The sequence below is a fragment of the Notolabrus celidotus genome, chromosome 12, assembly GCF_009762535.1.
Source record: "Notolabrus celidotus isolate fNotCel1 chromosome 12, fNotCel1.pri, whole genome shotgun sequence".
NCBI classification, from domain to species: domain Eukaryota; kingdom Metazoa; phylum Chordata; class Actinopteri; order Labriformes; family Labridae; genus Notolabrus; species Notolabrus celidotus.
This window is the reverse complement of record NC_048283.1, coordinates 29,826,781-29,849,015: the sequence shown is the minus strand read 5'-3', so window position 1 is coordinate 29,849,015 and position 22,235 is coordinate 29,826,781. Positions and strand designations below refer to the sequence as shown.

Sequence of the window (22,235 nt, the reverse complement as noted above, 5' to 3'; positions counted from 1 at the left end):
GTCAAGCAAGACGGCACAGCAACCCGTCTGATGACATATTTAGACCACAGAGGATCAAAATAAAAACACTCAATGAGTTATTGTCAATCGAACTGTATAACCTCTGAGCTCGGACCATCTAGTCTGAAAATAGGGACTATTTCATGTTGACTTAGCTCCCCTCACATCACACACTGTCTGCAACGCCTTTCAGCTTCATTCCTTCTGATTCACACCGTTAAGGAGACAAACCATAGCAGCATGTTCTTTTCTTAGTAAAATGTTACACCCTGACCAGCTCATCAACTTTTCCAGGGCTCCTCTCATTAAGAACACTGATCTGCTCCTCTGGGCATGTCAGGATTTGACTCAGGATTTGTCACCACTCATGCAAAACTGTCTCATTCTTTACTTTGTCCCTCTCTCTTGTTTGTTTGTTCTGAACTACTTCCCTCTCTTATCCATTAATACTTTCTTACACACATATTGTCACATAACTTCACCAGCAATACAGCAAATATCACTTTCATTATCTACTGAAAACTCGGTTTACTTATTGATTCATATCGGCTCATAACAAGCTCCAGAGATTAAGTTCTTCTCTGCTGTTCAAGTTAAAAACAATATCATCTAGTTGCAGGAAATCATCACAATTTAGAACCCGAAAACATCTTTATTTCTGCATTTTTATCACCAAACAAACATTAAATCTAGCATCAAAGTTGTTGTTCCCCTTTTGATTAATGGGTATTTGATTTAATTTTATTTTCCATATTACCCAAGCACTAATCTGATACTCACATTCAACAGATCTAATTTCCAGTTAGCTTTAAGTGACATGATTCTTTTATGTTTGGAAATGCCTGAACATACATTTCCTGAAATCTCTTAAATTTATTCAATTGTTCCTCAAAGCTGTTTGAACAGTTGTCCACAAAGAGGGACTTTTTAATCCGTTCATCCCTCTGTAAGTGTTTTCTCACTGCATGCCAGCTTCTCTGTCTACATCCTCCAGGTCATATGCCCTTACTGCTCTGACTCAATCACTGTCACAGTCTACCATACAGGGATCACAAGAGCTACAGACCACTCCTTCCTTTCCTTGCTCTCTGCAGCTGCACTGATCAGAGAAATTGTTTTGACAGGGTCGATGGTGAGCAGGATGTGTAGGAGGGAAGTATTACACACTGTAGGGTACTCAGAGCTAAGGAAGCAATTCATCATGCATTCAAAAATACTGAGATGTATCAGTAACAGTGTTTGAAACTTTCTTAAACTAATCCAAATTCCATCGGAAATAAAAACAAAGTTATGAAACCTTTCAAATGCTTAAAACTCTCATTCAGACACATTCAGACACTCACCTCCTCTATTTTGCTCTGCATGTCCTTCAGCTGACTCTCCCACTCCCTCCGTTCCACGTCGAACCTCTCCAGCAGCTCTGCTTTCTCTCTTGACCAGTCCCTCTCGTTGTGCTCCAGACGACAACGCAGGTCCATGGCCGTGGAGTGTGTGTCCGCCAGGAGCCTCCGCTGCTCCTCCCTCTCCCGGCGGAGCGTCGATGTCTCGCCGTGCTGCCCTCGAGCGCTCTGTGGCGCCACAGAGCCAGGACCTGCTGCTGACTGGACCCCTCCACTGACCAAACCAGCACCCTCTCTAGTCTCCAACTGAAGAGAGAAACAGACAGAGGGTGGAGAGGGCACAGAGGAGGAGAAAGAGGGAGCAGGAGATGGAACGGAAAGGAGTGGGAGAGACAGCGGAGAAAACAGTCAGCCTTGATAAAAGATAAATTGCAGTCCCAGAGCCAGATGACAACACAAGTAAATCAGGAGTGGAGGAAATCGTTAAAGTGGAATTAAGAGAATGAAGGAGTGGCAAGAAGATAAATTAAGGGAAGTGAGAGAATAATGCACCGTGGGGAGAAGTGTGAGTGGGTTCATATGATTGAAAAGGGAGAAAACAGAGAAGGCGGAAACCTGAAAATATCCTGTAAGAACTCACATGAGGTCCGTGGGCTCAGGGTTCAAGTCTCTTTCCTATTGTACCTCATTAACACAGGATACAGATCAGGATATGGCAGATTCACACACAGCAGAATGTGTCTGCAGAGGATGATTGCAGCCTCAGTCCAATAACACTTACCCTAACCCTAACCCTGTGAGAGTCTTTACAAAAACAGATGCATACAAAGGGTATCTCTCAACACAAATAAAGCAAACTTCTGATTCTTTCCAACTCTGACTTCACAAAGAGCCAGCAGTGTTGGGTTTAATTGGACATTTTGGACAGTTTTAAGGGGAATGTTACTGAGTGTCCCTGCTCAATGCCCTTTTCACTTGGAAAACCCTGGGAAATACCCTTGGAATTTTACTGTGCTGGAGCCAAAAACTTCAGTCCAAAACATGTTTTCATTTATCAGGGATACTAACAAATGTTGGATAAGTATGCCCACGTCAAGTTGAAGTAGTCAGCGTTCACTGACATGATCTGGTTTGCACCTCACAGATAATAGTGTTGGGAAAGCTAATCTGAAGTTATCTCAGATTTAGACTTTCTCTTGAAAAGTATTGAAGAGTTAGGGCTTGTTTTTGGTTCATAAATCTGTACATTCTGTGGGAAATACATACATTTTTCTTCCCCTCTTTTGCTCATAAACAAGAAGAAAAAGAGTCAACTTTGGGACTGGAACAAGCCCAAGACAACGCCTGTGCATGTGCTTATATACATGTGCCTGAGAAACTGTGTGTGTGGTGTGTGTGTGTTAGAAAGAAGGAGAGAATGCATACAAGCATGCCTGTGTGTGTTATTTCTGTGTTCAGTCACAGACAGCGACCAAAGCCTTCTTATGAGCCCCAGTCATGGCTCTATTTCTGTTTGTGGCCTGGGGTCATGAAATGATGGTTTGGGAAAAAAAACAAGCTGACTCTTTTTGTCTGCCTGCGGCTCTCCCCAGAGTTCTCCACAATTACAGACGGATGATGATGGGTGCTGTCCACAGTCTATTTAAACATATGAATGTAAACAAGCAGTGAAAGTGCATGAAAAAGAAGGTTAGAGTCAAAATAAAAGGCTGAAGATCTTTGTTTTTGTTGATTGAGAACACAACATCTCACTCGTGCATGCAAACACCAACACAAAACTCAATTCAGTCTTTAAAGGCGTTACCCTTCCACCCTTGGACACAGTGACTTTGGCAATATGGCACAGGGTATGTAAAGGTAACTGTGTCACCACAGTGACCCACTATAAATAGCGGACACAGAGCCTTGTACAATGTCACATTCCTTGGGGAGGTGGGGAGACGAGGTAAAGGGAGGAGGGGAGTTGGCTGCTCAGGCAGAGTGAGATGTATCCTAGCTGCCAGCAGCTTTCATAAATCAGTGGCATGCGAAGAAATATGCCTGGAAATATCCGGCCTAAGACCTCTTCCTGGGACCTGGGATGCTTGCTTGGTATTTGGTGGTAGGACTGCCCGAAAAGGATGTGGAAACAACATACAGTAGTTACACTCACAGCCATAGCTCTCTGTGAAGGTGTGTAATTAACATTTCAAGAATAGAACAAGCATGCAACTGTTGATATGCTACAAATGTTATGATGCTTATTTATCCCACTGGTGATAATAACTCAAACTCTCTGGTATGAAAAGTATATGACATTGTAATGACTGTGCTGTTTTTAGCTTTAAACTGCAGTCTCTTAACCTTTCTCAACCAGTAAAATATCAACCACAGGGATGTAAACTAGCTACACCCGCAGAAAATTATTTAAAATCATGTTAACTATGCAAATTATATGACAGTAACTTCATGTTGAAGCAATTATGTAGCAGAAAGCAGACTCCTTGTTAGGTGCAGATAAGGTCATCTTCATCTTCAAGGCCATTTCACTTTGTTCATCCCTTCAAATTACCTCAAAATTCCAATTTACTGGACCCAGGTCCTTAAATATCCTCCTATTATTCCACTTCCTGACTTCAGGTTTGTATAATACACTTGACTGCTCAGATAATCCTCTACAGTATTCTGTCCAGCTCTCTAAAATTGTCCTGCTGCTTTCAAAGTCCCTCTAACAAGAGCCATAAAGAAGGAGGAGTTCAGCCGAGCCCTCCTCTGAACATCCAGCACATACTAATCCTGCAACTGTTTTTCAAATCTGCGCACCTCATCTGTGTGTTCAGTGTCAGCATTCAGTCTGCCCTCACAATTACCCTTTACTTTCTGTCTGGGCTAAAAATGGCCTCTTTTCTGTTCTGGAGCACTGAAGCCTACATGTGGAGAATGACAGATGAGTTTCTCACCCATACTGAAATTGTTCACATTTTACTTTGAGATGAAATGAGGTTGCTCCCACATCGCTCGACTGAATTCACAGCACTGATCAGTATGCATGCTTGTCTATTTTTTTGCGGATCAAGACTTCTGAATTGCTGCTCTCTGATTTGTTAAGCAGATATTTTGATTATTAGAATACTTTCTTGTTCTCTAGCTGTAGCATAGACAAGCCAACTATGTGCACAGAAGGGACGATGATGTAGGGACTATAAAATAGGATTTCCACAATCTTGTCTAAGACAATCCGCCAGTAATGCTTCTCCCAGTGAGCAATATAAAGTAGTTAAAAGTCTGTACATTTGTCTTTTGATGACTGAGCTGCAAACAAGTCAAGAAATTTTTATTTAACTTATTTTGAGCATGATTAAAAACACCAGCTTAGCGCTTGGTTAACATTTACTGAAAACTCTGAATGTGGCAGGATGTGGCATCATGACAAAACCAGTCTGAAGGCAAAGTTAACCCTGCCTCACATGGCTTAACTCCAAGTCACATTCCCCTCTGTCTGTTGGTCTGTGTGATTAATTTAGGAACCTCTAGCCTGCAGTAAATGTGCATACCTGTTATACACATCAATTGTTCCTTATACACTTTAAAAATGATATTAAGAAATATATTAAAAACAAACATATCTCTCCTGTCCAACCTGACGCGCCAGTTCTTTAGAGTAGCGAAGCTCTCAGACGTGATGGGTAACTCAAGAGATGCTAACACAAAAAGCCTCACATCAACATCTTGGCATAAACATCAGTGTGTGTGTGGCATCAAGTTATAACCTCCAGCAGTACAATAAGCCTCTTCCATTGCCAATTCTGGCTTTACAAACACAAAACAGAACAGTAAATGTCTGTTTTTATATGGTTCTCAGACATCCACACTGTGAGAGGGCACGGAGCCAGAGGGACAAAGAAAAGAGCTCAGCAGTAACACTGAGCCATCTACTCTCACGTTAAACCATCCATGTGTGTGATGTGTTAAAACCGTGTTACTATGTTGCACTGAAGTGTCACTGTGTCATTGATATTTCTTTCCAAAAGCTCTGCAGTAACATTGCACCACCTTGTTAATTTCCAGCAACACATGACAGAATTTCTGTTCTTCTTTCTTCTAAAAGAATCATTTGATTTTTTTTCTTGTAGCTGCCGAGCACAAACAAAAGAGAGCTTTGTGTTGGGTTAATGCGTGACTAATCAGTTTAAAGTCTGTGATAGGAATCATATGGGGCTCAACTGGCAGATAGAGATAGTGGCGTCAGAAACAGTGCATAAAAATAAAGTCACACAAAGAAAGTCTGAGATAAAAAACTCACAGCAAAAGTCACAGTATCAAAAGCAAGTCTGCTCATGTTTTGAAGTCTACCAAATAAATCCATCTTCTGATCTAAGCAGAGAAAAATGCTAAATCCCCAGAGCTACATTGCTTTGAAGAACATCCATGCATGGTCTTTTAAGTGATCCGTGCAATGTCTGACACAGCATGGCACTGGTATGCACATTTAACTCCTCATTTTTGACCATTTCAATAAACACTTAAACGGTAGCTGTCCAAGAAAACCTTGGCTTAATATTTCATCTACTTAGAGTTTGCTGGAAAAAACAAGTTGGATGTCTGCGTCTGGCTGAGCAGGGATAACTATGTTTGTCTCCTTGGTGCAAATCTTTTGTCTAAGCTGAAAGCTTAAGTTGGGTGGATGCCAGGGTGACTTATCACCCTGCCACTGTGGGTGGCAAAAGTGATGAGCATAACTTAAACCAAACTTGAGACCAGACGTACACAGACATGAGGAATTAGACATAAAATAGAATTTTCAATAACGAGGGGTTGACAGCAAACACTATCTATGTTCTGATTTTATATGATATAAGTATCCCTCTGTATTTAGGTAACCCTGAACGATGCATGCACCTGCAAACACAACCCCACACACGCTGCACATGCACAGTTATATTTAGAGTACATTGGTCACTGAAATACATTCAGATTCTGGATCTGATTTGTTTGTTTGCCGATGCTTTTAGACGCAGTATAGAACCCCAAACCCCATCCTCACATTATCATTTTCATTCCTTTATTACCTGTGCAATCCTGCATTTGAGCTCAGCCTTCTCCAGCTCCCAGGAACATCTGTCTCTGGTGTACTGCAGCTGCAAATCGCTCCTCTTCTCCTCCTCTCTCTTCACCTCCGCCTGCACTTCATCCAAAACTATCCTCAGGTCCAGCAGAATCCTCCTGTTCTCTCCTCCCTGGATGGAAACACAGTTGGCAGCAGTCTTAAAATGTGCCAAATGAAGTTGCACAATATGTAAAAGTGAAGGGATCACACTCCTAAGATGTCACTGAGAGAACTGGGGAAAGAGGGATAGTATTAATTTTCAATAAACTGTTATTAACTTTGGTTAAAGTATTTAAACAGTCTGAATCATTCTTAAGTTGAGCTCACAAAACACAACCAAATCACTTGGTACACAACCTTCAACAGATAAACTGCATCCCAACACTTGTTCAGCAAAAAGAGTTTTGAGGGTCTCAGAAGGCACACACAGAAACACATGAAGCTTCCACATGGGCAGTACATATTTACAATTACTTGTATGTCAGCTACTTCTCTCAACAATGACTCCTTCTCGCGCGTCCATTCCTCCTTATCCTGCGCGTGCCTCTTCTTCAAATCCTCTAATTTCTTTTTCAGCCGCGTGTGCTGTGTTTGCTGTGTTTGCTGTGTTTGCTGCTGTTGCTGGGGTTCATGACCCGGCCACATTTGTCCTCTGAGGACCTCAAGCTGTGTCCCTGCTCCACCTTCTCCCCCAACAGCCGGTGAAGCCGCTGTGAACTGGGGCTCGTAGAAGTGACTGAAGACGGTGGGCGGAGAGGAGATCCTCCTCAGGGGGCTGCGGCTTTTCCCCCTGCCCCTATCTGCCCTGTCCCTGTTGGTGCACGGCACGAACTCCCATCCCTGAGACGGGACAAAACCCGTACCTCGACCAGCACCGCCCCCGCCGTGCAGCCCCGAGCCGTTCATAAAAGCACTCCACATTCCTCCAGCACATCCAAAAAAAAACAAAAAACAAAAACAACTTGTGCTAAATTAAGAGAAGCTGCACCGAGCTACTTTAAAGTCCCAATTTCTTATTTGCAAAGCATGAAACACTTTGATACAGTTCAGCACACTGTCCCATCTTATCAAAGCTGAATGCATCAATTATCCAAACTCGGCCAGATCCACAGACGGCCACAGAGCAGCCACCTTTGCACAGGCGTCAGGACTGAACGCTTTGGTCCCCTCCATATCCTCATAGAGACGAGGTCAAGCCGCCATTCTTGCTCAGGTATTGATAGAGTCCCGTTTTATCTCTGAATAACCTCCTCTAATTTTCTGTTTATCTGTTTATTAAACTCTCAGGTCGCACTGTGTCTCCTCTCCTCCCAGCGCTGAGTCGTTGTAGGCGACACTCCAGAGCTGGCACAGACAGACACCCAGTAACCGACCGCTCCTACGCGAATGGGAGACGCTCCCAAAAATATCACGGAGCGGACTGATGTAAGAGCGTGGTAGTATTTTTACCCCCTGTAACCAGGAGTTCATTTTCCTTGAGCAAGATAGCTGAACGGCGTCTGGGCGAAGCTGTGGAGGAACATAATCAACACTGGGAGCGCGTCGCTCCAATTACGCAGCAAAGACTACCTACAGCTCTCAGGCTGTCTCCATGGCAACATCAATTTACGCACCACGCGTAGTAGTAGTTAAAATCAGAAAAACAAGCCAACCAGTGCTGGTTCCCAAAGTCGAACAACAGCACATACTTTAATATAAGAGCAGTAAAATCTACACTTTATGTAACACTCTCAAATACGCGCCAAGTATTCTATTTGATATGATAAAAATGTTTATTTGCCCAACTTTTACTCTTTTTCTCATTAGTAACGTTATCCACACCCCTCCTTCGTGTCTCATTCGCTATCTCAGCGTGACAGGAGGGTGACTATCACGAGGAAAGAAACAAGGGCTGAGTTTTTATCATCTTGATTGAACACAAAGCACAAACTAACTTCTAAACTATGTTTGGTCGTTACGTTGTTGTTACAAAGTTATACGCTGAGTAATAGAAACACGTGCCGTTCGATTGAGTTGTCCCTTACCTCTTCGTCACATTGAATCCTGAATGTTGTTATAAATGTCCTTAAAAAACCCACAAGAGCAAACTTTTTCTGCAGCTGAAAGTCTGCACAGGAATGCGGTGGTTTAGTTAAAAACAACCGGAGAGCGACAGCCTACAGCTGAAATGATGCATTCATTAACGGGAATAAAATCCTCCTCCTCTCTCTCTCTCCCTCTCTCTCTCTCTCTCTCTCTCTCTCTCTCTCTCTCTCTCTCTCTCTCTCTTTCTCTCTTTCTCTCTCTCTCTCTCTCTCTCCCTCTCTCTCTCCACAGCTGGCCCTAATATGTGACGTCGTCAAACATCCCACCGGTGGGATGAAAGAAGTGGACCGGTCCGCCCCCGTCCTGGTGGTCAGGTCTGCTGGTCTAAACAGATCCACCAGGTCTGCTGGTCTAAACAGATCCACCATCAGCACATTTTCACAGACCCACCCATGTGCACTTTACAGTATACAACCTCAATGTCACATAAGCAATATCAAAATGTGGGTGAAATGTCAATGCTACTATCATATTACTGCTGCACATTTGGTTGATTTGTTACAGATTATGTTGACAGAACTCAAGACTCAGGCAGTTGGGTTGCCTAAGAGGAACTTTGGAGAGATAAATCTTTATTTGTCTCAATGGCAGATGGTGTGTGAGTGTTTTAGAATCAATGTTATTATTCTAAGTGCACTTGAGTGTGTAACATCTTTGCATTGGCCCACAGTCATAACACAGACTTATTCATAATGTAGGGGCCTACTGTTCAGAGATCTTGTTGTTGCTGCTATTGAATGGTTCAAGTAAAGGTTGGGAGTATAAAGAACATCTCATGATCTTCTGGCTTTTCAGGCTCATTAAAACTACATAGACTGAACAAAATGTGGTGCACAAGCTACAAACAAGGCTGGTTTTAACTCTTCTGGTGAGAAAGAGATTTATTTTTGATATTGGATAACTTAATTTACCTCTTAGCAGCATAATACAATTTTTATTTCTGACAGGGGTGATAGAAGAGTTCTAACCCTAACCCCTAAGCACTGCACACTAGAGGTGGGAATGGAAGAGTAACCCGTGATACGATACAATACCCAATACATTGCCCAAAATAATAATATCACAATCCATCAATATTTGGATAAATCATCAATTACAAGGCAATAATATAATGATGCGTCACATTATCTGACTAACAAAGGAATGCAACATGCCCCTTAGAAGGAGCAGTGCAAGATCAATGTCATCAGCACTACGGCAAGGAGTCATGAAGTGACAAGGTGAGTCAAATTGGAAGGGAAATCTGTTCAGAGCAATATACATATATATATTTTATATTGAAATATCTATATTTGGTATCAGCAATACAATAACTGTATCCCACAAGTCAGGACAATTCTTGCAAACCAATATACTTTTGGTGCCTGATTCAACTCTTTTAAAGTGGAAATTTGACATCCATACTGGGAATTGACTAATGCACCAAAATAGAGTGAAATAGTGTAAACTAAGAGGAAAATGGGACATCGGTCAATCAAGCACAAAGGGAACACACCCACACAGTGCTGAGGAGCACTTATTTTGCATAGTAAGAGAAAACCAGTGTCAAAGCTGAAACCTTTGCTCCATAATCAAACTCAGGGAGATAAATGACATACTCACCTAACGCTGCGCCATTCCTCCAGGGTGTTTGGTCTCCAGTAAATGTTGAAAGCTTCTGAGTAGATAATTGGCTTGGATCATAGATGGAAAATGATAATGTCCTGTACCTTGAGTGACCTTATGTGGCATGTTAAACATAAAAGAATTCAAATGAATAAATAAACAAGAAAAACAAATAAATAATGAAAATGTGTAAAATATGAAACTGAGCGTGTGCTTTACAGAACAAAGAACAAGGTGAAAAGGAATACCAGTTTAAAAATGGTGGCATAAGAAAGTGAAGAAAACAGAACGAGAATGAGGATCAGTAAAATAATGGGCTGAAACATCTTGATGGATGAGGGTTGAAGAAAAAGGAAGGGATTGAAAGAAAGGTGCATATTAGTGACCACAAAATGACAGTCATTAGAGTCATTCATGTTTGTTTGCACTTCCTTACAGACAGTGGCTCCTCTTCTTGTTTGTCTTCCTGCCTGGGGACATCCAGCCTGTCTATGAAGCTTTGCAGCTCCTTCCTGAAGGCCTTCATCTGAGCGTTGATACGGTAAAGCAGTTCATGCTCTCTGATTCTGTGAAAATGTGGTAGTTTGGACTCAAAAATCACAATACTGTAGTTTTACAAGGAGTTTGTTTGATCATTTTTGGTTCATTTTTATGGGTTTATTACCTGCCACCCTCTTCATCCTCCTCCATTCTTGCATACAGTTCCCCGTTGGTGACAAACACCCGGGCCTCTGCGATGATAGTGCTGGTATCAGTGATGAGCCTATCGATGGTCCGACCCAGCCTCTCCGCCTCAATGCGGATGTCTATCATCTGTTGTCGGTCCTTCAGGCTCCGGGATAAAAAACGACTATCCACAGGTGAGTAAAGGGAACGTGTTGGGGTGAGGCAACGGATGTTCCTCACCTCGTCTGAGTCACTCTCTCCTCCAATAGGGCCCTCACGCTTACGATGGGGCGGGAGGAGGCGAGGGGAGGATGCTGATGCCGAAGGGTTGTCATCGTCCCGTCCTCCGTCACTCTCTGCGTCACTGTCCCGAGGGCTGCCACGGATGCCCAGGTGGGATGCAAGGTCATAGCGCTGCATGTTGGAGAGCAGCACCCTGTTCTCGTACTGGAGCTGCATCACTTTGCCACTCAGTTCATTGATCTGCAGACGCGCTGCTTTCAGCTCCTCCTGCAGGGCCTCCATTTTAGCGGGGTCACCTCCTCCTGGGGTTGAAATGAGGAAACAGTGAAAAATGGAACACCTCTACAAATGAGACTTTAATGTGCTGCTCCTGGAGGCTTTATGAAACACATTTTTTATCAGAAGGAGATTTATATGCAGAAGAACAGATATTCCTTTTTTGCCTCCTGCAACAATGACTCAGTTAAAGTCAAATAAATAAACAAACCTCCTCCATGTCTTGATCCAGGTTCATGGGATCCAGCCTTGTACTTCAGCTTATTGAGCTCACCCGTCACCTACAGATACAACAGATTATGATTCTGCAGTATGAATAGTTCAGACATCTGAATTTCAAAGGCCTTAAAGTCATTGATGATTCTAATAATAGCGCAAGACACACGAGAGGAGAGCTGACAAAACTAAATCTTACATCACTAAATTTAAAGCAGCATTGTGTTACCTAGTTGCCTAGGAACCAGACAAACCTGCAAGCTCATGTTTTGTTTGCTCTGCTATATTTGCTCTAAAAGATGTCCAGGCAGATTTCTAGCTGACCTTTTCCTGCTCAGGCTTATCACAGTCGTTTAACCAATGTGGGGGGTGTTCAATCTGTTTTAATCTAATCTAATACAGTAACTGACAGAGGAGGCAGAGGCATTTTTGTGACATTACATCACCTAACATGCTGATCCATATCTGGAATACCTTATGTTGCCAGCATGAGCCAGTGAGCATTTTGTTATCACCTAACCTAGCAGCTACATTTCACATTCTGTTTCTCTCACTGGCTGTAGCTCTATCCGATTGTGTCTGAAGGCATTTTACTCTGTGATTGTCAGTAACAGCCTGTACAAATCTCAAACAACTTTCAGCTCAGAGACTTTTGCAAATGTCTCAGGTGCTGTCAGGCTGTCAGGCTAGCTGCTAGAGAGAGCCTGCACCAGGTTGCACAATATGTTTTAATCATAATGGAAACAAAGGTCCAGGTTTCAGATATGAACTTAAGGGGAGTATGCATATACAATTAATATTTATGGTAACTTTATAATAGCAGTAGAAGTTGTGTTTTCTAATGTCTCAGTAATGCCGGGGTCCCTTTTGGAGCACAGTCTGAACTGTGTACCTTTTTGTTCTCTTCCTCCACGTCAGCTAAATTCCTGCGGAGGAGTTCAGCTTCGTCTTCCACCAGCTGCAGCTGCTGCCTGAGCTCTGACAGAGCCTCGCCCTGCTCTCTGCACTGCTGACCTCCACTGCCGGAGCTGTCCACTCCTGATGCGACCATGCTAGGAGAGGAGCAGAAAAGGGCAACAATAACTGTGAGTTTTGGTAAACAGACACCTGTTTTCTAATCTATTTATGAGAATATTATGGTGTCAATGTACACTCGAATTAAAGTCGACCATGAAAATGATGTACTGTTACGCTCCTTGAACACTGCTGCTAGATTTCTACCAGTGTTTTCTTGTGTTTATTAGTTAGGAATCTGTTAAATAAAAGCAAAAGTACCTGTCCTCTCTCATGTCATCCAGTTCGGCCTTCAGACCTCTGTTCTCCACCTCAAGCTCCACTATCTTCCTCCCCAAGATGTTCGCCTCTTCCTCCACAAGGCGTAAGCGGAGTTTAAGCTCTGATTCTCGGGTGGTCGGAGGTCCTCCAGCCTCTCCTTTAGGCAGAGGGCTGTCCACGTCTCCATAGAAGGAGCGGTACTTCTGCAGCTCATGCTCCAGTCTGTCCTTCTCTTTGTCAATCTTGGCCATTTTTTTCCTCATCAAGACGGCTTCCTCCTTGATGAAGGCCAGCTGGCACTTTAAATCATCATTTTCCTCCTGTGGCAACGGACAAAAGTTTGTTTATTTGTTGATTACTTTCAGTCTTGTGATTTGTTAGTCTATTTACACAGAGTATACAAGGACAAAGTAGGCAGATTATTTAGTTTCTTCATGTAAGTTGTTACTAGTTCTATCAAGACTCCTGCAAACACTGTCATTGTCTCGTTGCACATTGTCAAGCAATGATGGTAGCTGTTACTCAAGCTCACTACAGACTATGATTTTTGATACCTAATTGGATATTGCACTGTAAACACAGTCAATTGAAGTTTATTACTTAATAATCTAATGATGCTGACTCACCTCGATAGGGGTCTGTGGAGCCCTCCTCTCTACTTTCGGCCCATCCTTATTTCCTTTTCTCTTCAGTGAGAGCTGTGGGGAATCAGTGGTTACATCATCATCATTATCATCATCATCATCACTAACTAATCAGCTCACTTTTGTTACCAAAGGCAGTGATATCATCCAGATTTATAGAACACTGAAGCCGCAGTACTGTAGCAACAGCACTGTTTCAAACCCCCCTCAGGAACATCTCTGGTGACAATTTCTCATTTAAATCATAGTGCTCTCATGGTGTGATTTTTAAGGCTGGATCTAAAAACACCTTTAAATAATTTGTTTCCCTAATTATCCTGATTGTTAGCTTAAGTGAGTGTTTCACACATGTTAATAAATGGTATTAAGAGATAAATGGGGCAGTGGTGGACTCTGATGGGATTAGGCAGGTTTATTTACAGCTTTGGGGATTTCTTTTTAACTGAGATTTTCATCTGCAGCTGCTCCAAAAAGACAACCCTGCAGACCTGTAGGGCTTGCTGTATAACAAGCTTTATCACATGTTGATCCTTTTTACAGAGCTTAAAAATATTCAGTATGATAATATTTAGAGGTATAGTGTATGATGCCTTCTCGGAGATTGAGAGAACATTCAACATATTGCATTAAATAAATCATATTACTATTTTTACCCTCAACCAAACATGTACAGGCTCAAATTGGTTATTTATTGAATTATTCCACCTGACCATTATTATTACCAACAATAATTTGTATTGCACAACTAGAGCACACAGGAAACAAAAAGAATATCAGACACATTCCCCTCAGAGTCTCACGTCTTTGGCCTTGTCCAGCTCATTCTGCAGGGCCTGCTTGGTGACCTCAACCTCTATCAGCGACTGCCTCAGCTTCTCATTCTCATCTTCTGTCCTCATCCTCTTCTCCTCCACATTCTCCAGCTCATGGTGCAAGCGCACAGATACATCCTTCGCCACCTATAATCCAAACAGAAGGAGGGAGAAAAGTTAATCATAGTTATTAAAGAATCCTAAGTACAAGGCTCCCCGTTAGAGACTCACCTTGAGGTCCTGCTCCAGACTCCTGAGCAGCTCTCCATCCACTTGACCGCTCTCTGCAAACCGGAGCCTCTTCCTCTCAGCCTTCTTCAGTCGGTACTGAAGGATCCGGCAGTTCTTGTCGGCTCTCTCCAGCTCTCTGCGCATGTCCTGCAGCTGGCAGGCGTCCTCCTCATAGAAGGTGTCCCTCATCTCATCCATCTCTGCCCGCATCTCCTCGATCTCAGTCTGAAAGACGCAGGGAAAAAAACGAAATTGCGTCACAAAATAGAAAAATCCATTCTGAGCTCACAAAGGAAACATGGTCCGAAAATAAAGACAACATCTTTCAAACAAAGCATGAAGCAGCAGGGGGTTAACGTGAGCCTGTAGTCAAACAACAGGTGCCACCATTGCGCACGCTGAAGCATTACACACTGTGAAACATATCAATCTTCATGGTTGTAATTAATCAAACATTACCTTAAGGTCATCGTTTTCATCTAGCAGCTTCTCCATCTCCTCTTGTTGTCCCTGGTCTAGCTGGGTAGCCTGTTTTGGAGGGTCTGGCTCTGGAGACAGCTCCGGCTCTGATGCCGGTGGTGATGCTGATTTCGTCTGCATCTTTGTCCCTTTCTTCCCCAAGCTCTTATTCAAGTGAAATTGTATTAGCTCGGATTGCAAGCATCCCTCCTTCCAGAAACCTGGTCCGCAGCCGACTGTGCCTTTGGAGCTCTTCTTGCTGCCGCTCGTCGCAGCGCCGGCCTCCCCTCCTCTGGGGTTTTTGCTCCTCAGTTTGGGGGATTTGGATGCGCAGGGCTGGTCGGAGACGACGCGGTTCGCATCCCCTCTGGAAGGAGAGGAAGCATCAGCAACAAGGCGGGAGGAGTCTTCCGGTGTCTGGGTGTTGCTCCTGTCTGCAGACCTGCTGAGCGTCGGGCTTTCAGCACCAGAAGCCTGGACAGCAGCCGCGCCTCTGCCGGAAGAAGCGCCTCCGGCCTGCCGCTCCCTGCCTGTGGAGACGGGAGAATGACCTCGGCTGTTTCTACCTCCTCCACCTGCTCCTGCTGCTTGCTTCGAGGTGGTGGGCTTGGACGTGCTGCTGCCCTTCTGCGCAGATTTAGATCCACTGTCTTTGAGCCCGGCCGGAGATGAGGACCGCTGCTGCTTCCGGCTGCTATTGTCTGGCTGCCGCGACGAGTCGGCAGAGGAAGGGTTCATGATGGTGTCAGAGGCTCAGATCATCCTCTACAACATCCATTCTCTTCAGCAGGATCCCTGAGGCTGAGAAACAATGACCTCTTAGAGCTTAATTCAACAAACGATGGACCTACTGATGAGTAAGACGTTCAAAAATAGAAAATGAATCTCTACAGGTTGACCTTATAACTCTTACTTTGTTAATGGAACTAAAAATCAAGCAGGAAACATCAGACTTTTGAAAGTGGTCTACCAGTACGCATTACGCATTTTAAAAGGTTTTCCATGAGGGATTTTAATTAGGCTGCTGACAATGAAATGCACCCAGAGACAGGTATACGTGTCCACCAGTGATTATGCAGTCAGCTAATCAGCCAAGGTGTGATGAGATGTGTTATTGATCAGCTGCACATCGGGCAATTAGACCATCATTTGCGTCATATGCGCAGCCAAAAGAGTAATGGACAAGAGAGAGAGAGAGAGGACTAGAGAGAAAGCAATGTCATAGGCTGTAAACCTGGACCAGCAGACAGCCCATTAAACTGGTTCCTGATCAGTGCACAGAAATCCGGTTCTGAGAGGCCCCTGATCTGATCCTCACAGACCCACAAGAGACAAAGAAGGATCCAATTTCTTGATAACCAGCCACATCCAAGCTCAGACAAGAGAGAGCCGTTTCCTGTCAGCCATCATCATCATCCTCCTATCAAATATTAGCGATGACTCACTTCTATAAGACATAGAATCAGCCATAAAGTGCCACAAAGCAGCAGACAAGGCTTTTGCCGATAGTTCACAGTTGGAAAAGTCTGTGCATTTTTCTTTTGTCCCTCTAGAAGCAAAATATCGACTACCTGTCAGACGCGCTTTCTCTGCGTCCGTGTTGATTTAATGGAGACTAGTAAATTAGTCCAAACATGAGGAAAAGCTCCGTTCAGACAAAATTAATCTACACGTAAGCAACAGTAAATTAACCCACGACGGAGGCCTGACAGTAGAGAACATAATGTGGAGCACAGTCAAACATTTGCCCTTCATACAGTGTCATATCTATCCCAAACAAGCGTCTGTGCTTTGGCAGAAGAGCTGACCACAAAGAAAAAAAACAAGATTCATTTATATTTCTTACCTTTTCTGGGTGTTTTTATCGGATTCTGAATGCTGGGTTGTGGTGATGGGGAAGCAGAAGGGATGCTGACTCGAGCGCCTCCCGACCACCAGGCAACCTGTTTCAATATTCATGACATTACATCATCGCTGGGAGGGCCCGCGTGCACGGAAATGAAGCTGCGCGCAGCAGGCTGCCCTCATTGGAAGAGGACACCTCTCTCTCTCTCTCTCTCTCTCTCTCTCTCTCTCTCTCTCTCTCTCTCTCTCTCTCTCTCTCTCTCTCTCTCTCCACCTGAATATATGAATATATACAGTACATCCACTTGGACTGACCCTGAGTACATGGATCACCACATGAGATGATGTGCTTGTCTCCAAAATGCACATTTTACTCCAAGAGTACAACAATGCACTTTTCCCCTGGGATAAAGTGTTGCTGATACCTTACTGGACATAATTCAGCAGTAAGTAACCCAGACCAACTACAGCCACAGACATTGAAGCTGTTCAGCACATAGGCCCTCCATGATTTACTGTCTCATAAGGTTTTGGCCATCATTTTGGAGCATTACATTAATATATGAATTTACCATAACCTGATTTAGAGTAAAATGCTCTGCCAATAAGAGCATATGCAAAAAAAAAAAATGTATAAGCCATGTAAAGAGGAAGCACACATTTTTGTGTCCTGTACACCACAACTCTTTTGGCACCCTTTCTGGCATCCAGCCTAACTAATAAGCCTAACTTTTTTTGTCCCCTTTGCTCAAAATCTCAACATAGTCAGCCCCCCTTTTATAACAAGTCTCCCTTTAATACCATGTGTTCTTTATTCATATTGACATTTATTTATTGGTGTTTTTCATCAGGATTATGATATGGATTTCAGTCAGAAGAGGGTTTCTTCAAAGCCCCACTAGTTAGGTCAGACAAATCTCTTTCTCTCCGTGACTTTCATCCATTTTATTCTGTTCAAAAGCTCTATTGGCATAAAAGTCTCAAAGGAAAATGTCGATATAAAGACAAAATTAACTCTCATCTCTATTCGTGTCAAAAGTCCAGATTAGCTGTTGCACAAAATGTTTCAACTCATGCCCTAGAATCATTCGTTTAGCTTTCTCTTGTTTGAAAATGAGGGAAAATGTCTTGTTCAGTGCTGCCAGGGGATTAATAAGACATTTCAATGGTTGAGTTAATGAGTTCCCCAAGAATTAGTTTGATTGTTGTTGGGATGAAACAAAAATGCAGAAAAAAGAGGGGATTTAGGTAGAGAGCAGGTTCATATGAGGTTTTCCAGAGGAAATGGTCACTGAGGACAATTTATTCTCCTTTGGAACAGACCCAACTCTTCTGGGCTCCTCATAAATATAATGCATCTTGTCTGTGATTGAATTATTTTGCAGTGGGCCCAACCCATCTCACCAGCCATTTGGTGTGTTCAATTCTTGGATCTGCGCCCTAAAGATAAAGCTCTCACGCACATCTGAAATAGCTCATGGTTGCTTAAAGATACCTCGCAAAGAAGGCAGTCTTCGGTTGCTTGCATCGATCCTGTGTGAGCAAAATAACAAGTTAGTTTGCAGGAAGTGGGAGGGATTGACTCTGACTGAAATTGAGGATTTTCTCTGCTCTGAAAGTTTTATGGCATGGATTTTAGACTCTGTCAAGGCTTCAGTAAGCACAGCTCTAAGCCTACTGTACACCTCTGTGCAATCCATTCGTTACCGCCCCTGCCTTTTTAAAAAACTACAATAAATCTTAATCCATTCAAGCTCAGTATTGTAATCAGCCTTTGATTGTGAGACAAGATGCTGTTGGGCCAATCAGCCAGCTTTGGGCAGGATCATGATCAATTTTCTCTGAATAGGACAACAGATGTTCAGGGTCTTGCTCTCGCTTTCAAAAACACACATTCACCACTTCCCCCACCTATCCTCTCCCTTTGCCCCAGGACTATTCAATCATTTACTTGAATTAAAGTGACAGATGTCCCCCTCCATGGAGGCTCCATGTGCCGGGCAAGATTACTGATTCTATTTTGTCAATAAAACAAAAGAAGGTGATGCCTGGCTGAGAAAGTGTCATCTAAATATTTAGAATAAACCCCTCTCTGTAATCACTAGATAATTTTGAATCCTCATTCACTGCATTTCTTAAAAAGTTTGCTAACATTAAATTAATAAGGTTTGATTTACAGCCTGTCATTTTCATGCTGGAAGCCTTGTCTTGTTTTTTCCAGATTGAATACTTGCACATTTCTCTGCTTATTTCCTGCAGTGGGTTTGTCTATCTAATTCCATTAGATGGGATGTGTTGTTTCAGACTTGATGTGAGGCTGAACGACTTGCAGAGATGGACACATACTACAGTGATAATGAGTCCGCTCGCCCATCAGCGATCCCTGCCAATCTTTTTTATCATTATTATTATTTTTGTCACTGCTGTGTCCATCTTCTTGCGCTGTAAATCTAATTTATTTCTCTGTTCTCCATCCCTCCCACACCAAACTGCTGCGAGCGAGGGAGGAAAAGAGAGAGAGAGAGAAAGAGAGTGGCCCTGATGAACCTCAGTCTAAAAATATCCCCCTCATTCATTTTACACTCAAGAGTCTCTCTCACATTTCTCTATAATTCACAAACACTCATACCCTGTATCATCACAGTAACGCCTGTGTACTTGTCACTGTTTGTGAGTACAGTGAAGAGTTGAGATGTGTTGGGTTTCAACTGTGATGGTGTTATTTCAAATGGCTAGATGTAATTTTGTTTGCATAAATTAATCCGTAGGGAAGTGTGAGACGTGTGTGCCTGCTTTATGGTAGAGGCCTTTCACACCTTAAATATATCAGACTGTAGTACAGAAAACTATGATCCACAACAAACTTCCCCCGTGCATCTAACACAGATCATTGGATTTGGTCTTGAAATGCAGAGCAAACAAACCCAAAACAACTGACAACAAGGGCAGAAAACTCTCATTACATCAGACTTTTTCCTCGGTTATTTACACAACCAAACATGTTCTTAAAAATAATGCCACGCCACAGATGAGGTAATGAAAAATCTTACATTTCTAAACCCCTATTCTGGCAGGTAAGCAGTGGAGGGCTTTGTCAAGCTGGTTTCTTATTGGAACAATCTGTTTCCCCCACAGGCATAAGAAAGAGGCCTGTCTCTGGTCTCAGTTGTTGTGCTCCAGATATCAGCTGAGCGTCTGACAGGCAGGAAAATTGTTTCTTTGCTGTGAAATCCACACGAGGTTTCACTGAAGGAGACAGCTCTGCATGAGTAGAGACACAGTTAAACTGACATACACATGCATCCTGTCAGTATTAGATACCGTACACAAAATACACAGTTAGAGTTGATACAGATAAAGGCACATTCTGCATGTTTTTATGACAGCTTTATCTCTGGTACTAAAACTGTCTTATTGAACATTTCACTGATTCATTAGTTTGATTTACAACATTTTATTGTTTTTCTTTCTCTCTTTCAAAATTTGATCTATGGTCAACATTATCTGTTTTCACCTCTGTTTTTCCTGTGTGAAGCACTTTGGCAGCATGTTTGTATGAAAGGTGCTGTAAACAAAGTTGAGGTGAGGTGAGGTGAGCAGCTATAGCTTTGTCTTTCAAACTTTATTAGGTGTGCTTGTTGTACTCTGTCAGGTTCAGCAATCAAACAAAGAGAGGGTGACTGGAAGGAAAATAAAAAGCCAAAAATGATTGTGATTTCACTAATGAGAGCAAAAACCAACAAATTAAGAAATGGCTAATTATGCTAATCCTTATCACGCTGTGCAGGTCAGACTGTGTCCATAAGAAACAACAAAAAGTTCAGTGGCTTGCTTTAAAAGAAATGTAGTCTTGCTGTTTGGCAAACGTTTAAAGGGAGCTGTTGGATTTTTACAGAACATTGACATTATTCTGCTGCAGATATCACAGATCCATTTCACAGTTTGTAGATCCTCAACAGATACACCTCTATTGACCTTTAGAGCCCTCGTTCATAGAGCTCTTGTGCTCAAGGGATATTGTAATCAAAAAGAAAAGGAACCAGAGTAAAGGGCTGAAGCTGTTGGATATGGAGCCATCACCAGAGCTAAAGGCTGCTAATAGAGAGACAGTGTTCTGTTACCGAGTTGGGAAATTATTGCTCAGGGTAGGAGAAAAACACAAACATCATCCATGTAATACCCCCCCCTCCTCCTGCTGGAGGCCTCCCACTCATAAACTCTGCAGGGGGGGTTGCAAGAAAATACCCACACCAATATAAATGTGTTTCCCAATCGTTCTAGCTATTACACAAACACACACACACACACACACACACACACACACACACACACACACACACACACACACACACACACACACACACACACACACACACACAAGCACCAAAGCTGTGTTAATAGTTTATTGCATTGGGGCCGTTTGCCACACATGCTCAGCTGATTCAAGCAGAAGCAGGAGGAGGGGAGACGGTGGGTGGGGGTGGGTGGGAGGTTTTTGGGTTTATGGGGGGGTAGGGGTGGTCCTCACAGCTGCTGTGTACTGTTACCATGGAAACCTTTGTCTAATCTGGAAGGGATGAACAATAAAATTTTGGGAGGGATTTATCTTTTTCTCCGTCAAACAGGTTGACACAGATTAACAATCAGCAAAGTGATTTATTCATATTTTTAAAGCATGTGAGATGAGAAGCGAGTCTGGCTCAGTAGACAGGGCCACACCCTTTATTGGAACCACACACAAACATGGCAGCAGATTTGGAGGCTTTTCCTCTCTTTAAACAATTATAGAAACTGTGCAAGATTATAAAATGCTGAACTGTTGATGAATGATTACTGAAATTTTAATTTGTTATGTTAATGTTATAGTAATGTTTGTACTGCAACAAAACACGGCAGACATAAAATGATTCACAAAAACCCCTCTAAAGGTGAAGCTGCATTGTAACAATATACAGAAATGTCACACCAGGGTTCATTTCACTGCTAAATGTGTTGTTTTGGGAAAGTGTGGGACAGACTAACAACAAAAATGAGGAGTAATGAGTATTTTAAGTTTTCTGCTGAACAAAAAAGTCACTGTCATTGGTTGTCTATTAGTATCAGAATTATAGGCTGTGGGGAACAACACAACCAAACTTGAAGTTTCCTGTGGTTATTTCTGATGTAATTTTTGCTATATGAATAAAATTAACCAGATTGGATCTAAGATGTGATGAATGGAGGTATAAAATACTGTTGTTGTTTTTAAAGTCACACCACTTATACAAAGAATGTATACTGAGTAACACTGAGTTTTGTCCCTTCTTTCAGATAACTCCATGCAAAGTCTCATCACTGTGTTGAAGCTGCGTCATACTCTGGGTCACCTGAGTAAAATGAGCTTTTATTATCAGCACAGACGATCTCTAACTGATATCCAGGATTAAATAAGACAATCTACAGTCCATTAAAA

The 22,235-nt window shown here is 42.7% G+C and overlaps 1 protein-coding gene and 1 long non-coding RNA gene across 20 annotated transcripts in view; one reads left to right on the top strand and one right to left on the bottom strand.

The window, feature by feature from the left end:
* LOC117823221 (protein SOGA3-like) overlaps positions 1–16,911 on the bottom strand; it is a 23,022-nt gene extending 6,111 nt beyond the window's left edge. For 2 of the 15 annotated variants that reach the window (XM_034698326.1, XM_034698323.1), the window contains exons 1-3: positions 6,895–8,012; positions 6,389–6,556; positions 1,344–1,646 (exon numbers count right to left, since the gene is read on the bottom strand). In XM_034698326.1, coding sequence (XP_034554217.1) covers positions 1,344–1,646; positions 6,389–6,556; positions 6,895–7,347 — 924 coding nt within the window. In that variant the 5' untranslated portion in view covers positions 7,348–8,012. Of the gene's footprint in view, positions 1–1,343; positions 1,649–3,042; positions 3,448–6,388; positions 6,557–6,894; positions 8,013–8,450; positions 8,617–10,113; positions 10,443–10,552; positions 10,683–10,780; positions 11,328–11,512; positions 11,583–12,409; positions 12,570–12,792; positions 13,113–13,418; positions 13,491–14,236; positions 14,396–14,479; positions 14,705–14,938; positions 15,740–16,784 lie in introns of those variants that run through there. The other 13 variants (XM_034698327.1, XM_034698324.1, XM_034698332.1 and 10 more) reach the window with 12 other exon arrangements.
* LOC117823223 lies at positions 7,399–22,235 on the top strand. 5 transcript variants are annotated; one of them, XR_004633345.1, is made up of 8 exons: positions 7,399–7,616; positions 7,714–7,851; positions 8,743–8,825; positions 9,016–9,105; positions 10,555–10,657; positions 10,819–10,976; positions 12,436–12,602; positions 12,816–12,923. It is a non-coding gene; the product is annotated as an uncharacterized LOC117823223 (long non-coding RNA). The 5 variants fall into 5 exon arrangements; XR_004633344.1 differs by lacking the exon at positions 7,714–7,851 and adding an exon at positions 11,052–11,175 and having other exon boundaries at positions 7,399–7,639; XR_004633346.1 differs by lacking the exons at positions 7,714–7,851; positions 12,816–12,923 and adding an exon at positions 22,094–22,235 and having other exon boundaries at positions 7,399–7,639.